Consider the following 17,890-nt stretch of genomic DNA (forward strand, 5'->3'; position numbering starts at 1 on the left):
CGATAGATGATTCTCCTGTGTGGGCAGAAGCATAGACCGCTCCAGAAAAGGTATCTACACTAACATGAACATATTTCTGCCGTCCAAAAGACTGTATGTGTGTTACATCTGTTTGCCACAGTTCACAACTGTTCAGTCCCCTTGGGTTTGCTCCCGTACTCACTGTAGGGAGTGCATGTTGTTGGCAATTTGGGCATGTGGCCACAATCGCTTTGGCCTGTTCTCGAGTGATGTTAAACTGACGAACCAGGCCAGGTGCATTTTGGTGGAAAAGCTGGTGGCTGATTTTTGCCTGTTCAAAAACATTTGGGAGAGTGGCCATCACTGCAGGTGCAGCAAGAGCATCTGCCCTTCTGTTGCCTTCAGCAATAAATCCTGGCAAGTCAGTGTGTGACCTGACATGCATCACATAAAAAGGTTGCTCTCGGTGAGTGACTAACTTTACCAGTTTTGAGAGCAATTCGAAAAGTGCGATGTTAGACACATCTTGCAGTATTGCTTGATCTGCCCTGGATACTACTCCTGCCACATATGCAGAGTCTGTAATCAGATTAAATGGTTCTGAGAACCTTTCAAAGGCCCTAACAACCGCAGCCAATTCAGCAACCTGAGGTGAACCTTCTACCTCAGCAATGTCTGTCTCCCACTGCTGGGTATGAGGATCCTTCCAAGTCATAACGGACTTGTGGGACCTCCCGGATGCATCTGTGAAGACAGTTAGAGCCCTTTTTAAAGGTCTCCTACTTAGAGCATTTCTCAATTTTAAGGTTAATTGAACATCTTGTTCGAACAATTTGTGAGCGGGCCACGCTACTGAAATTTGTCCTGAGTAGGAATCCAGAGCAAACTGCAACACTTCATTTTCTTGAAACAATTGTTCCAGTATTTTCATAGTATTTTGACCTGATTTTAACTCAACTGGAATGTGAATGCACTTAAAATCACATCCTGCTAACTCCCTGATCTGGGTCCTTGCTTTCCGGATCAGTTCTGCTACCAGCTCCTGAGGCTTCGTCAGTCTCTTGGACCTTTTGTGACTGAGGAAAACCCATTCTATGATCAAGAGAGGGTCCCTCTGGTCCCGGTCCTTTTTTGGTGTGTCCTTTGCCTTAGGTGTTTGTTTTTCCTCCCACTGGAAAATAATTCCATGGAGGTGTGGCAACTTACCTAGGATGATAAATTTGAATGGCAGGTCCGGCCAGCATCAGTTGGCCTGTCTTGTGGACATTGCAATCTGAACCTTTTCTAGAGCTTTCCCTGCCTCTCGGGTAATAGACCTAGGAGCACCTGGGTCCTCTCCCCCTTTCAATACATTGAAAACAGGGGCAAGGTCTTCGTTAGTCAGACCGAGCCATGGTCTTACCCAATTCAAAGACCCACACAACTTGTGGACATCCGCAAGGGTCTTGATCCTTGGATTGATTTCTAGTTTTTGAGGAACAATGGTCCTATTTCCAATTTCTAAGCCCAAATACTTCCAAGGTGGCATCTTTTGAATTTTCTTTTCCTGGAGCTCGAATCCTGCAACAATCAATGCATCGATCGTTAGGTCAAGCACATGTGTGAGTAAATCATCATTGGGGGCACACACAAGGATATCATCCATATAAGGATAGATGATGGCCTTCTCTGCAGCTGCACGCACTGGGGAAAGCAGGGAAGAGACATACCACTGGCAGATAGCTGGAGATACCTTTAATCCCTGAGGAAGAACGGTCCAATGGTACCTTTTCATAGGTGATTCCATATTAATGGAAGGGACGAAGAATGCAAAACGCGGTGCATCGTCAGGGTGCAAGGGGATTTGGAAAAAACAATCTTTAATATCAATAGCAGCCAGTTTCCAATCTTGGGGAAGCATTGTTGGGGATGGCATACCAGGTTGGGGAGAACCCCTATCTTCAATTACATTATTAATTTGTCGGAGGTCGCAGAGGAGTCGCCATCTCTTTTTGTCAGCTTTTTGGATGACAAACACTGGAGAGTTCCATGGGGACATGGTCTCAACAATGTGGCCCTTTTTTAGTTGCTCTTCCACTAGTTCTTCAAGCACCTTTATTTTTTGTTTACTGAGCGGCCACTGTTTTACATCAACTGGTTTGTCTGTTTTCCACTTCAGTTTTTGGGTGGGGCGCTGTTGTTCAATGACTGCTGCACAAATATGCTGTGGAGAGTCTGGAATATCAATTGTGACACCCCACTGAGCCATTAAATCTCTCCCTAAAAAAGGTTCCAAAAAATCTAACACAAATGGACGGATATTTGCCAATTGTCCGTTTGGTCCCTCAAATTGAATAATGCTTTTGGATTGTCTTGCCAATTGCAGACCTCCTACACCTCGAAGATGACCTGCAACATTTTGCAAAGGCCAATGTGCTGGCCAGTCTTGTACTGGCATCACTGTGCAGTCTGCACCTGTGTCTACAAGCATCTCAATGCGTTTAGACTCCCCACCCCCACTGACATTACACCATAATTTGGGTTTGTTTTTCCCAATAAGTGGGAGCTGGATGACTGTGGGCCCTTGTTTTTCGATATTTTCAGGTAAAAATGGCACAGGGATAGCTTATGCAACAATTTGTCCCTTGGGAAGAAACAGGGGTGAGTGGAAACAATGCAGGCCGAGAACGAATTGCTCAGGATCTGATGTTGTCATTCCCGGAGCAATTTTGATCTCTTGTGGTGTGTGTTTGGTGTCCCCAATGACGATGTACTTACAACGAATTCGGTTCCAAGTACCCTTCTGTTCAGGATTAACAGAGACAAAATGCCAGTCAGTGTTCTCCAGGTGGAGTGACTCTATCAGCTGCAACCTGTAAGGCTCATTGACAGAAGACGTGGTTAACACAGGATCACCTAAATCATACACAGTCTTTGAAGCACCTGCTTCACTTACACAAACATTAATATTATCGCGCGCTTGATTTGTTTTGCTACTCTTCTTCCCTTGGCCTGCTCTTTTTGTGTCTGCACGCCTGGCAGGCGGGCGCTCCCTTTTCAGTTTTTTTGTTGTTGTTGACCCCCAGGGACGGTTTGTACTTCTCCTCCCCTGCCATTTCTAAATTCATCAAATTCCCTTTTCAGGGGGCACCGGTTACTCCAGTGCCCTAGGTTGTTACAAAGCAGGCATGGTTTTGTGGGCTCAGCCATTGCTGGTCTCCGCTGCTGCCCAGGGTACTGCTGTGCTGAGGGAAAAGGCGCAGGGCTGGCAACAGCGACACGCTGAGGTGGTCTTGGCAGCAGCCTTGGTCTGGTGTCTTCAGCCACACTCATCAGAGGCACTTTCCTGTTACACACTAGAAGCATGTCTATTATGGTGGCGGGAGGTTCTATAGGAAGGCTCAGGATTGCCGCTTGACATTGTTCATTTGCATTTGTAAATGCCATTTCCTCTAAAATTGCTTCCCTAGCATTCTCTTTTTTAACTTGTATTTCAATAGCTCTAGTTAACCTTTCTACAAATTTCAAAAAAGGCTCTGATGGTAGCTGTTTAATTTTACTATAGGGCTCAAAAGGCCCCTCAGGTTGTAGGGAAAAGAATGCTTTTTCACCTGCTTCTTTTACTTTCTCGAGTGTTTCTGCAGGAATTGCAGTAGCTTGGATTGAGGGAGAAGACCATTGGCCCTCACCACAGAGGTGCTCAATGGTGATAGGGTTACCACTGTTGTCTTTGGCTGTGTTTGGATCAGCATGCAAGCCTGGGAGAGCATCATTCAGCATTTGTTTCCATGCTATTTCCCATAATTTGAATTCCGTGGAGGTCATGAGACAGGAAAATAAGCTGTTTTAAATCACGTGGAATCACCACAGTCCTACTCAGTTCAGAATTTAAAAGGCCACGGAAATATGGACTGTGTGGACCATATTCTTTATGAGACTTACAGATCTCTTTAATCAATTGTCGTCCAAAAGAACTCCAATTAGCAGTTGGAGCTGCTCCCCCCTGAGCAGCAGGCTGAAAGGTAACAGGAGCCAGTGACAACATGCGACTATGCATTGGGTCTGCTGTTCCCTGCTCTGTATCCCTTGAATTTGAAGCATTGGGGTCACAGATACAGGTTTGGGGAATGGCAGTGGGTGTGTCCCCACCGTGGGAACCCAGGGAGGGGGCGGGGACAGGTGGCTGGCAAGGGGCGGGGAAACCATGGGAACAGGAGGCGGGATCAGGGGGCAAGCAGGGGGCAGGGACACCGTGGGAACAAGGGGCGGGGTCAAGGGGCAGGCAGGGGGCGCGGACACCCGGTGACATCACGTCAGCAGGCGCCCCCTGGGAGGAGTAGGGAGGTGGAGCTGAGGGTATTGCAGGAAAGGGAGGGGGAGGCGGAAAGGTATCACGAGGAACAGGAGGAGAGGGGGATGGGGCTGGAGTTTCCAGATGCTTAAGAGGATTTTGGGAGGAAGAAGACCAGGTTTGGGAAGATGCCACGTGGCATCCACCATCTTGTGGACCCCCTAGGGACTGGGGGCCATTTTGGACATCACTGCTCTCTGGAAAGCTAACACGTGCTGTGGGTTTCAGAGGATGGGACACAAGGGATTGGGGAAGGTTCCACGCAGCCTGGCCAGGGCCTTGTGGACAGGGCAACTCAGGAATTTTAACAGACTCTGGGAGTCGACTTCCCAATGAGTGTGCTCTCTTTAAAATACCAAGTTTTGGGGAAAGAGGATTAGGGGTTTTAGAGCTAGGAGAGGGAGAAACAGGGAGAGCAGAGGTACATGGCTTTACATTTGGCTTTTTCTCCATTTCCTTTTGTTTGAGCAATGCTGTTTGAATTTGTAAACTCCAAAACACAAATTTAGCTGAGGGTGCATTGCCAGATTGTCCTAAGGTTATCAGTTCATTCCCAACATTATCCCAGAATTGAATATTGTGGATTTCTTCAGGGGAGATTTGTGGAAGTGGAGGAAAAGCCATCTTATAAACTGTTTCAATTTTCCCTTTTGAGAACTTAACATTACCACTGTCTAAAATGCTAACAACATTATAATACATCCCTTTTTGTACAATGCTGAGTTTCGAACCCATGTTAGATGTAAAAAAGCAAAGTACTAAATCCCGCCTGACCAACAACAAAGATAAAATCAGCTACCAATTTCTAAAAAAAAAAAAAAAAACACAGATAGGAAAGCGATAACGAACAGACAAAAGCTTCACAATGCAGCTGTATATACTGCTTTTAAAATTCCCGGGCAGCAGCAGCAGGGCACGCCCTGCCAAGCTGAGGCAGAAACAAAGCCTCCCCCGCCGTGGAATGCAGCCCCCCCGCGGAGCAGAGAGAGCAGCCCCGCCACGTGGCAAGCCGAAACCGGGGCCCCCCGCGCCGCGTGTGCAGAGAACCCCCCCTTCACCCACAGAGAGAGAGAGAGAGGGATCCCCCGCGGCAAGAGAGCCGAGAGCACCCCCTCCCCAACACAGAGAGAGAGAGAGAGAGAGGGATCCCCCGACCACGTGGAAAGAGCGGAGCACGCTGCGCTGCAGAGCCGGGGGGAAGGGCAGAGAGCACTCCCACTCCGGCGCAAAATCAAAAAGAGAGTAACACACGCAGCAGAAAGCTAAAAGCTAGAACGCAATGAATTCCCGTCTGTGGGGCTGCGCAGCCAAAAATGCAAAGGCAAAAAAAAGGAACAGAACTCACGGCAGAGTCTGTTTTTGAGCTTCTGCTCTACCGAGAGCAGAGATACTCACTCAAAATGGAAGCTGTAGCTGGCTGGGGTCTAAGGCAGGTCTCCTCACCGGAATAGGACCTCTCTATGGGCAAGAGAGGCTACCCTGTCCTCCCTCTGGAAAATCTGCTCACCAGAAAGGAGCTGGGCTTTCCAGAGGTGCCGAACAGTCCACGAAACTTCTTCTGGGAATATTCCCAAAGTCTCTAGCTGAGGACCTTGCAACCAAAGCCCTTTTCAGCTGGATGCACGGCTGCCAGAAGCTTCTCCGAGGAGCTGCGAGTCCGTCTCGGGCTGCAGAGTCGCTTAGCCCGCCTCAGGGACACCAAATATTGGAATATGGCTCGAAATATTACCAGTTAGATTGTGCCTGGGCCAGTCTGACCCTTGCTGCCGGGCCAAAGGCAGCAACTGTGGTGTATCACCCCAGAGATACCTTGGCTTGTTGGTGGTTGCAGCTGGGCACTGAACAAGTCCAGGCTTGTTAGGAACCCCATTTACCTCAGGAGAAATTGCTTCAGGTGATGGTGAAGAGAAAAGGCAGATGGTTTCTGCTGGAGGGTTTAATGTCCAGAGGTTTATTCCATGGTTACAGAGGTCTGAACGTGAGCAACTGCTCCAACATAAATCTTTGCCGCATGATCTGATTCACCTTTTAAGCTCAGGGACAGGGGGAGGGGAGGTACAGGTGAGCCACCAACCCGGTGAGAGGGGCAGGGTCTCAGGGGAAGATGACACCCAGGCATGCCAATGACCCCTGGGCCTGAGGGGCATCCTTTGAACTTGACCAATCACATGACGCCTTGCTGGAATGTTGAGCCTGATTGACAGGACTTAGTCAGCATGGGGGCAAGGGGGAAGGGAGAGAGGCACAGGCACACCTGGGGGGATGACCTGGAAGTCTAAAACGGGACATTACAGCACACCACAACAGTCTGTCCATCATCTGTCAGCCATGGCACACTGGGGAAAGTGTGACGCTTTGACAAAGCCAACTCCTGAGTGGCTGGATGACCAGAAGTGCCAGCTGGGGAGAAGGCCCTTGGTGACCCAACTGGCTTAAAAGGCAGAGCATGAGGTAGCCAAATCCCTGACCCTATCTGCTCTTGGGGTGCCTGTCCCATCCAGGCAGGAACCCAGAAGTTGGCAACTCATTTAAATGAGAAATATCTGCCAAGGAAACTGGGGGAAATTCCTGGAATGGAAAACCCATCTCAGAATTTTTTTTTAATTTCAATGATGATCTGGCTTCCAGGCCAAAGTGTAGGAAAAGGAATAACAGCTCTTTCCTGGGAAATTGATAAACCAGAACAGAACCAACAACACAAATCCAGAACTTTCCCTCCTGCTCAGCGCTGTTGGTTTTTGTGGCAGTTATAACCGCGGCCAGCGGAGGGCACTGAAGGGAGCACTCCCGGCCAACACAACAACATCAGCCACTCCACAATACTTTTCACTATCTGAGCAACATCACAATATTTATTCAACAGTATAATCAATAATATAATATCAATTCATATAATATCCAGTAAAAGTCAGCTTCCATTAACTTGTTTCTGTCAATATCTACCAGTAAAGAACTGTTATTCCTGTTCCCACATATTTACCTAAAAGCCCTGTAATTTCCAAAGTTATAATAGTTCAGAGAGAAGGGGGTCGTGTTTTCCTTTCCAAGCGAGGTTCCCACCTTGTTCAGCTTCCTTGACACAGCTGAACAAAGAAATACCATTTCTGCCAGTTTAACCAAAGAGCTGCATTTTTGTCCCAGGAGCAGGGAACCAGGTCCTGTGCCCCCTTGGAACTGGGACGGGCACCAGTAAGCCACCTCATTGGGAGCACTGGAAGGGGGATTGCAGAGCTACTAAGCACATTGGGGTAAAGAGGACCAAATCTGATTTTGATTTATGTCTCAACATATGTTACACATGAGGTGAAAAATGACTCTGTGGGTTGTCCATGTGCTGGGAACCATGTCCTAGGCGAGGCTTCACACAACAGAGAATCAGGGGAGAGAAAGCATCAGTGATCGGGATGTGAGTGACCCCCACTGGCTGGTGGGACAGATGCCTGGGAAAAATGTCTGGGGAAAAGTGCCAGGGAAATCAGGCTGTGAGAGGAGCCTTTGCAAGTAAAAGCAGCTAACTGTGACACAACAGGAGCATTTTGCTTTGGGTTTCTTGAGGGATCAGGGGCTTGCTCGGAGGGCCAGTTTCGCCCTCCTCCCCTGTGGGACTGAAATTCTCTGAACCGGGGAGAAGCACTGGGAGAGGCAAAGAATGATCCAAAAAATTCCTATCTCATTTACTGCCCCTGTGTTGTTGACAAGTGGAATGCATTGTGGAAGGTTGTTTACCTGAAGGGAATTTGTGATTGGATTCTGGTGTGAGTGTTTTGATTCACTGACCAATTGAATCCAGGTGTGTGTGTGTGGGGACTGTTGGCTGACAGTCATGAGATTGTGTTCAGTGGAGTGCAGTTGAGTGCTTGGCAGATTCAGTTTAGATGTAATGTAATATAATATAAAATAATATAGTATAATAAAGTACTTAATTAGCCTTCTGATCAGATGAAGTCAGATGCATCATTCCTCCCAGATGTTGGGCAAAAATACCACTGATACTACCCCCACTCGCCTTTTCCTCCCGGTGGTCCTTCTTCCCTGTCCGCATCCATTCTTCCCTGCTTCGCTGCTTCCCCGAGGCAGCTCATTTCTGATTGTCCTGGATATTCCTTCATTTCCTCCCTGATGGAGCAGATGCTGCCTGCACCCACCCGCCGCCTCTGCCGTGTTTCCCATGCTGCCCACAGCACCGAGCCTGCTGCACCTGCCCACCGCAGCCCCAGCCCACGGCAGCCAGCCCAGAGCCACCAGTGCTGCAGCACCAGCCCGCAGCCAGCCCGCAGCAGCCAGCCTGCAGCCATCGCTCGCCCATGCCAGAGACACGCAGGTGCCGTCCTTGGAAATCACGCCCAGCCACTCACAAAAGCCATGGGGGCTCGCCCTGGCTTGCAGCACACACACTCCATCTGCCGAGCTGATGCTCACAGAGCGCCCGGGCTTCTTGCAGTAACGCTGTCTCTGTCTTCTGTTTCTCTCTCTATCCTTTTCCCTTATTACTCCCTTCTGTCCCCTTTCAGTAACAACCCTTACCCTCCTTTATCAATAAACAGTTCTCAGATATAATGTTGCCATGTTTGTGCTTCATTTTCATATGAGAAACCTTTCAGCGAGAATCCTCCCCGACTCCCCCTTTTACAGCGGGATGGGACAGGGGTAGTGGGAGGGGGAATGGGGAAGCCCTGGGTGTACTGCAAGCACTGTGGGGAGAGAATGGGGCAGTCCCTGAGGGTACTATGGCACTTGAATGGGGCTGGGGAGCCCCTGCAGGTACGAGCAAAGGGATGGGGGAGCCCTTGCAGGTACCGGGAGAGGAAATGGGGAGCACAGGGTGCCCTGTGTAGCCTCCCCCTGAGCCATGACCACCTCCCTTGGAAGGATGGGCAACCACAGGAGCCATGGAGGGAGCACCCCCAGTGTCATCCAGTGCCTCCCGCTTCCCAGACTATCACAACTTTTGGTGTAGATTGTCATAGATGTTGCTGCATTCCCATGGGTGCCTTTGCAGCTCCGTGTACGTCGCCTGAGGATCCTCCACTGGGTGTGCCAGTGGGTCTTGGGGGGCCCTGTGGGAATAAGGGGGTGTGGGAAAGGGGATGGAAGGGGCTGGGAGTTTGGGTAAAAGGTGTATCATGGCTGGAGGCTGCACTCACCTTTCCTGGTGCTTCCTGGCATCTGCAAAGGAAAACTGGAGGGGTGACTTTGGAGACCCAGGGGCCCCCATCCACCCTTGACAATGCTGAACCACCACCAGACACACAATTCTTCCCAGGCCCCCCCCACTATCCCTGAAGACCCCACTTGCACCAACACCCTGAGCCCCCAGATCCCCAAGTCTGGCATGGAGGGGGACCCCTGATAGAACCCCCAAAATCCCTCCAGGACCCTCCAACAGCTCTGAGCCATGGTCACTGGGGGTTCAGCCCTCCCAAGCCAGGGCCTGTGGGTGCCGCCCTATGGGCCCCCCTTCTCTGGGGGCCTTCACACCCCTCTCCATGACCCCCATGCCTCATTGTCACCCACCCACACGGTGCCACCGGTGCCAGGCCACAATGACATTCACGAGCAGGAGCAGGAACAAAAGGGCCCAACCGACCCCTGCGGCCACTGCAAGAAACAGAGGGGGACACATCAGGATCACCCAGAACCTCAAGGGTCCTTCGACCCCGAATGACCCTGTGTGACCTTACCTTTTTCCCTGTGTCCCCATGGTGTCACCAACAGGGCCAATTCTTGGCTGAGTGTCTGGAACACTCGGTGCCCATCATGTCCCAGCTGGTTGGTGGCCATGCACTGGTAGGTGCCTGAATGTCCCACATCGACTGCCCTGAGCTCCAGGAGGGGACCTTGGGCCACCTCCTGCCCATTGTGCAGCCAGGTGAAGGTGACAGGGGCTGAGCCCACCTGCACCGAGCAGCGCAGGGTCACGGTGTCACCTACAACCACCTGGTGTGAGAGGGTGCCAAGGGTGATGGTGACATTGGCCACAGGCACTGTGGGGACAGAGACTGGGCTGAGAGCACATAAGGGGCTGGCAGCCGGTGTGGGTGGGTAGGGACAAGGGGGGTGGGTGTGATGGGGGATGTTTTGGACGGGGTCACACCACAGAGGGGTGAGGGGACACAGGGCAGAGGTGGAGGACACAAGCATGGTGTCCGAGGGATATGGAGATGCCCAGGAAAGGAGACTGGAGGAGGCTGTGAGGGCTCCCCGTGCCCATCCCCGCACTCACTGCACACCGTGATGCTGAGCTGGGTGTGGCTTTTCCGCACGGTTCCCCCCGGGAGCGCACCTGGCAGCTGTAATTCCCCGAGTGGGAGACCCCCACGGCGGGCACCAGCAGCTGCGGGGACCTCAGCGGGCCCCCCACCACCTGCCCGTGCTGGTAGAACACGTGCAGGAGGGGGGCGTGGGGCCGCAGGGGGCTGGGGGTGCTGAGGAAGTTGAGAGTGAGGGGGGACTGTTGGTTGGGCTCGGGGGGACCCTCCAGCACTGGTCCCCTGACAAGCTCAGGGCAGGAAATGGGGGGCTTTGGGAACGGTGACCCCGAGTCCCTGGCCAGGCACTATGGGGCTGTAAGGGTGGCAGCTGTGAGGTGCTCACCATGCACTGTCACTGTCACCGGCACTGACTCCTCCCATTCCCATGATACACCGTGGATTACCCAGGCCTTGCAGTGGTAGCGGCCGCTGTGTTTCAGCTGCAGAGGGGACAGGGACAGCTCGGTCCCATTGTGGAGCACTCTCAGTTCCGTCTCCTCACGGTAGAACACCGGAGTGACCGACATCTCCTGTCTGTACCGGCAGCGCAGTGTCAGCGTTTCCCCCTCCAGCAGTGCCCGTGCTGGCACCTGCAGCACCACCTGGTCTGGGGGGCAGAGGGATGCCGTCACATCACAGGAGGTCTCCTGATGCCGTCACATCATCAGGACCCCGATATTGGGTCAAAGCCAGCACACCAGGTTTCCCCAATTTCAACACGAGGGTCCCCCCATAGTGGGATGCTCTGGGATGTCCCCCTGGATAGGGGACACTCTCTGGTCACACCAGAGGGTGACCCATGGAGTAGAGCTCATCCAGCACCCTCAGGGTTCCCGTGGGTGCCAAGCTGGAGACACAAACAACCCTCACCGTCTGAGACTCTCACGGGTGGGCTGCACCCACTTCCAGGTCTTTCACACGTGTAGGTGCCTCTCTCAGTGACAGTGAAATGGTCGCCTCCCTCCTGCCCCCAGCGCTGCCCATCCTTGTACCAGGTGGTGTCACCAGCAGTCCCCGAGCCCTGGCAGGTCAGTGTCACCCGGTCCCACAGCACCGCCGGCCTCCAGGGGGGATCCACCAGCAGCTGGGTGGTCTGGGCACCTGCAGGTGACAGGGGACACCAGCTTGCCAGGGCTGTTGCAGGGTTCAGGACAGCAGGGTGGGGACCTGGCATCCCCCGTGGACTCACCAGCGAGGCTGAGGGTCTGGGCTGGAAGGGAGAAGGGACAGGGCTGGGTGAGGGTCATGGGGACACTGTGGACATCCTGTGTTTGCACTGCCCACCTCCACCAGCCCTACAGCACCTGTCCCCACGGCCAAGTCCCATGGCCCTATGCCCATGATCCCATTCCAATGGCACCTTTCCCCATGGCCAGGTGACATCTGCATGTTACATGGCCCCATTCCATGTCCCAGTATCCCTGTTCCCCTGTCCCTATCCCCACAGTCCACAAACCCCAAGGCTCGTTCTGCCACATCCTTGTCCCCACATCTCTATCCCCCTCTTCCTGTCTCCACATCCCAGTTCCCCTATTTCTGTCCCTAAAGCCAACCTAAATCTCTGCTCACACTGAGCTCCATGCCCTGCTCTGCCTCTGCTGCCATTGGGGACCTCAGGGGACCTCACAGCCCCCCTGTGCCCCCTCCCCACCACTCTCTGCCTCACCACAGCCCATCCCACATGTGTCAGGCCCATGCCTGAGGCACTCACCCCACAGGAGCAGCGCCACCTTCCCGGCCATCCCAGTGTCCCCAGCCATGTGCACTGGCTGTCACTCGCTGCTGTGGCCACCGCTCCCCTGGCTGGCGGCTCTTCGGATGAAGGGGAAGGAAGCGAGGTCACGTCCGTCCCCACGTGTAGGTGGCCCTTGGTGGGGGCAGGGTGGCCACAAGCTGGGGACAGGCTGGGGACAAGGCTGCAAATTCTGGGGACATGGTAGGGGATGGTGGGACATGGTGGGGACATGATGTTGCCGCAATTTGGAGTCTAAGGCTGTGTAGGGAGCCAGGGATGAGTGTCTAGGAGAATGGGGTGCCCAGGGATGGGGTCCCAGGTAAATGGGTGTCCCAAGGGTTGTGTAGACGCAGACTTGGGGATGAGGGTCCCAGAACAATGTGGCCTCCTGGGATTTTTGCATCATGAAATGGGGGTGCCAGGGAAAAGGGGGACCCTGTGAGAATAGTGGTCCTGGGGGAATCAAGGTCCCCAAGGGCAGTGGTGTCCCACGGTCTGGAATTACTGGGATGGTGTTCCTTGGGGTTGGAGATCCTGGGGAATTGCAGTTCAGGGATGGGGGTCTCAGGGAAGGGGTGGCAGAAGGAAATTGGGTTCCAAGGTTGGGGTCCCAGAGGAATGGGTGTGCCAGGGTTGGGCAGTGTGGGGGGGAACATGGGGGTCACAGCTCCTTCCCTGGGTGCCTCAGATTTTGGGGTGAGGCTAGGCCCGGCATAATCACCCCTGGGGTGTTCGTTTCCTGGCCAGGCATTGCATGGGGGTCCTGGGTAGTTCGGCCTCTGTGTCCTCGCCTGACCCTGACTTTTTCCTCTCTTTATTTCTCTTTCTTCCTTATTCTTCTTACTTTTTGGCATATCCCTTCACCCCCGGTTCCTGACTCAGCAATCCTGGGGTGCACCTGAGCAGGGAACGGGTTGGGGGACCCAGGAGAGGGGGGAAATGGGGAGCAGGGGGTGCAGGGAAGGGTGAGGAGGCTTGGGGGGATGGAGGTGCTGGGCTGTGCCTGCTCAACACTTTCACTTTCTTTGTCCTGGAGGAGAGGGAAGAGGCTGTTTGTGCTGAGAGTCTGATGGGAAAAGGGGTCATTCTCCATTTCTAGGGGGGCACATACAGGGGGCATCTGTCCTCAAAGGTCTCTCCTCTGGAGTTCAGCTGGGGGATCCTGACCCAGGGGGTGACACATCCTGGCATGGGGGGTCCTATCCCGGGGGTGGCAGTTCCAGAAATTTCCCTGCACATTCCTGGCTAAGTGCCTGTCCCAGGGGGTGGCACATCCTGGGGACCCCTGTCAATGCCAGGCTGGGGCCCAGCCATGGCCCAGCCCCACTGCACAGGGATGGCCATTGCCCAGCCCTGCTCTGCCCAGCCCCAGGGGGAAGCCAGAACATGAGGGTCCCCCCTGTCCCCTTGGCTTTGATTCTGGCAGCTTTAGAGCTGCTGCAGAGGTGAGAATTCTGTGGGTGGAAAAAGGCCCCCCACAGGATGAGCTGAGCTGTGGTTTGCTCAGCCCTGCAAGAAGCACAGAACCCCAAAGGGAGCCCAAGCAGTGGCTCTGCAAGGGCCTTTAATGGTTTTCAGAGCAGGGCTGGCTGGAAAAACCCCTGCAGGGGCACCTGAGAGGGAACCAGTCCAGAAATGCAGCAATTGATCATTTGGACCCTGAGGCACACACAGGCATTTCCACAGATTCCTGTGCACTGTCCCAGGGATGAACAGAGCTTTTCTCCTTCCTAGAAGGAAAACCAATAAATTTTCAGGGTGGGAATGAGCAAACTGGGGAGAGTTCCTAATGATGGCCCAAGAAAAGGCTTCCTTCAGGGCTGGATTGCTACCCAGCAGGCAGGGAACAATCCCATGGAGCTGTTGGACACTCAGGGAGATTCCCCACTCTGTTATCCCCAAGCAAACGCTGCTGTGTTATGTACAAATGAGCTCCTAAAAGGGAACTGAAAGTGCTCATTTCATTGTGATTTGTTTGCGGTTTTTTTGTGAGTGACTTATTGGTAAAGCAATGGATTCTATAAAGCAGAGCATTTATACCTTGTCAGTTGTATTTTCACTGAGATTTTTGCATATTGGGAAAATAAGGATGTGGTAAAGATTTTTGGTTTTATTCTACGGCTTTGGTCTGAACCAACTGGTCTTCGAGTGTTGCCTGGGATTGCTGAGCCAGGAAATGGGGGGACCTGACCCAGAGGTGTGTGGGGCAGGGACACAGAGACTCCCAGGACAGCCCTGGGGTGCTTCAGGGATAGGGCTTTGCTGGGCTCTGAGTCACCCCAAAATCTGAGGCACCCTGGAAAGGAGCTGTGACCCCCATGCCCACCCAGCCACTGCCCATCCCTGGCACCCCCATTCCCGTGGGAACCCAACCATGGGACCCCCATTTCCTTGGTCTCTCCTCCTTGGGGACCCGCATCCCAGGACTGCCATTGCCCGCCACCACCATTGCCTTGAGCCCATCCCACGGGCTGCTTCTTCCCCCAGAACCCCTATTCCCAAGGTCCCCTTATTTTCCCTTGCACCCCCAACCTTGGGACCCAAATGCCATTACCCCAAATTCTGGGGACAATGTTCCCACAGCACCCCCATCCCTGAATGTCCCGAGGCATGGAGACCCCAATTCCCCTGGACCCCCATTCTCCTGGACACCAATCCTTAGTTCCCCACATCCCCTGAGCCCCCCACTCCTGGCAACACCATCCCCAACATGTCCTCAGACTATGCAGCCTTGTCCCCAGGCTTGTGGCCAACCTGCCCCCACCAAGGGCCACCTACATGTGGGGACGGACGTGACCTCGCTTCCATCCCCTTTGGCCAAAGAGCCACCACCCAGGGGAGTGGCAGCCGAATGACAGCCAGTGCACATGGCTGGGGACACCGGGATGGCCAGGAAGGTGGCACTGCTCCCGTGGGGTGAGTGCCCCGGGCACTGGACTGACACCTGAGGGATGGGGAGGGGAGGGGGCACAGGGGGGCTGTGGGGTCCCCTGAGGTCCCCAATGCCAGCAGAGCCAGTCCATATTACCCACAGTGAACCTTGGTGTGACTGGGGATGTAGGGTGGCTTTGGGTACAGGAAGAGGGGTCAGGAATTTAGGGATGGGGATGTGAGGACAGGAATGGGGGGACTGGCACCTTTGGGCTCAGGCAGCTCCGGGGATTGGGGAAGGGAACTGGGATGCAGCGACAGAAGGGGACAAGAATGATGAGGATGTGGCCAGGGGGATGGGATCATGGGGATGGGATCATGAGCTGGTGGGGGTGACATGGGCCAGCATGGGCTGTGTCCATGGTGTCCTCATGCCCATGGTGTCCACAGTGTCCTCATGTTCTGTCTCAGCCCAGGGTGCCCTCAGTGTCCATGGTTCCAAGGTGTCTGTGCCACATGGATGTTGTGCACGGGTGGCTGTGACACAGACATGTCCCCCTGCAACTCTGAATCTTTTGTGGACCACCCAGACACACTTTCCCACAAGAAATGCTGTCCCCAAAGGGACAGTTTGGGGACAGCCCCCACACCCCTTGCCGCTGTGCTGTTTTCCCTGCAGTGCCATCCCCACTGAGCCCTGTCCCTTCTCCCTTCCAGCCCAGACCCTCAGCCTCGCTGGTGAGTCCTCGGGGGATGCCATGGCCCCACCCCACTGTTCCCAGCCCCACACTGGCCCTGGCAGGCTGGTGTCCCCTGTCACCTGCAGGTGCCCAGACCACCCAGATTCTCGTGGAGCCCCCCTGGAGGCCGAGGGAGCTGTGGGACGAGGTGACACTTACCTGCCAGGCCTCGGGGACCGCCAGTGCCACCACCGGTACAAGGATGGACGGCGCTGGGGGCAGCAGGGACCTAACCGCCTCACTGTCACCGAGAGTGGCACCTACACCTGTGACAGTTCAGGCACCGGGCGTAGGCCTGCTGTGAGAGTCTTAGATGGTGAGGGGGCTTCAGGTGTCCCCAGCCTGGCACCAGCAGGGACCCCAAGGGCTCTGGGTGGGTTCCCCTCCATGGGTCACCTCCTGTGTGACCAGATCCTGTCTTCTGCTCTGGGGACATCCCAGAGCATCCCACTGTGGGGAAACCATTTGTTGGAACTGGGGACCCCTGGTGCACCCAATGGGGGGATCCTGGTGCCATCAGGTAGGACAGGACCCCTCTGCCCCCTAGAAGGGCTGGTGTTGCAGGTGCCAGCACGGACGCTGCTGGAGGGGGACACAGTGACACTGCGCGGCCGGAGCTGGCGGAACAACACGGTCACCTCGGTGTCATTTTACCCTGAGGGGAAGAAACTGGAGGGGCTCCGTGATGGCACCGAGCTGTCCCTGTCCCCTCTGCAGCAGCACCACAGCGGTAACTAGCACTGTGAGGGCCGGGTGAGCAAAGGGGTGTCAAAGTGGAACGTGTCAAAGAGGGTTACAGTGACAGTACACAGTGAGTGCAACGATGGGGACAGGGAAGCCCAACATCCTTTAAGGATTTCCTATCACTGCCTGAATCCTTCATCCCTCCCTTTACTCCTCCCTGGGTCATACAAAATTTCCCACGTCCCTCTTGGTTTCCCCCATGACTGCCCAGTTCCCCCTCCTGATCCCTCATCCCTCTCTTTGTCCTTCCCATCCCTTCCTGGATTCCCCACCCTTTCCAAGGTCCCTGCTCCACCCTCTGCTCTCCCTTCCTTCCATGGGTCCTCCGGCCTATCTATAAACCCCAAATCATTCCCTGAGACTCCTCAGTCTCTCTTGTGGTTCCCCATCCCTGCCTGGGTCTCTGCACCTTCCCATGCGGTCTCACCAATATCCCTAGGTCCCAACCTGCCTCCCAGGGTCCCCTTCTGCTCACTGGGATCCTGTCTGTGCCCTTCTAATCCCCTCTTTCCCCTCCTGTGTCTCCTACCCTTCCTGAGTCCCCAATCCCTTCTGGGTCCATCCACAGGGGTCCCACTCTCAGGGGTGTCCCTGTCAGTGCAGCCACCCGGGGGACAGGTGACACTGCGGGGGACAGCCTGGTGCTGAGCTGTGAGGTGGCCGTAGGGACAGGGTCCCCTGTCCTTCTCCTGGAACCGGGAGGGCTCAGGGGGCACTACTGGGCACTGGCCCCCACCTGGAGCTGGGACATACTGGGGACAATGACAGCGGCCAATACTGGTGCCGAGTCAGTGATGGGAACAGGGTGGCCGAGAGTGACCCCCTGAATGTCACCGTCCTGGGTGAGTGGGACCCTCAGGCTGGGGGTGACCCCCACCCCACGGCACCCCCTTCTCACCTCGCCAGGTGCCAATGCTGTCTGTGTCCCCACAGTGCCCATGTCCAATGCCACCATCACCCATGGTTTGCTGTCACACCAGGGTGCGTGCAGGTGACAACGTGACCCTGTCCTGCTCAGTGCACGTGGACTCAGCCCCCTGTCACCTTCACCTGGCTGCAACAATGGGCAGGAGGTGGCCCAGGGTCCCCTCCTGGAGCTCAGGGACATCGATGTGGGACATTCGGGCACCTACCAGTGCGTGGGCCACCAACCAGCTGGGACAGGACGGGCACTGCATGTTCCAGGCCTTCAGCCCTGAGCTGGCCCCTGGAGGTGACACCTGGCTCACCCTGGGTCACAGCTGGGGTCACATGGGGT

At 54.5% G+C, this 17,890-nt stretch overlaps 1 protein-coding gene across 1 annotated transcript in view; it reads left to right on the forward strand.

The window, feature by feature from the left end:
- LOC134429428 (low affinity immunoglobulin gamma Fc region receptor III-B-like) overlaps positions 1-17,890 on the forward strand; it is a gene marked incomplete at its 3' end in the record, with an annotated part of 135,223 nt that overhangs the window by 34,111 nt on the left and 83,222 nt on the right. The window contains 1 exon segment of the mRNA XM_063176588.1: positions 16,439-16,699. Within this exon segment, the coding sequence (XP_063032658.1) occupies positions 16,439-16,699 (261 nt within the window).

The sequence above is a fragment of the Melospiza melodia genome, chromosome 25 (assembly GCF_035770615.1).
Source record: "Melospiza melodia melodia isolate bMelMel2 chromosome 25, bMelMel2.pri, whole genome shotgun sequence".
NCBI lineage: Eukaryota > Metazoa > Chordata > Aves > Passeriformes > Passerellidae > Melospiza > Melospiza melodia.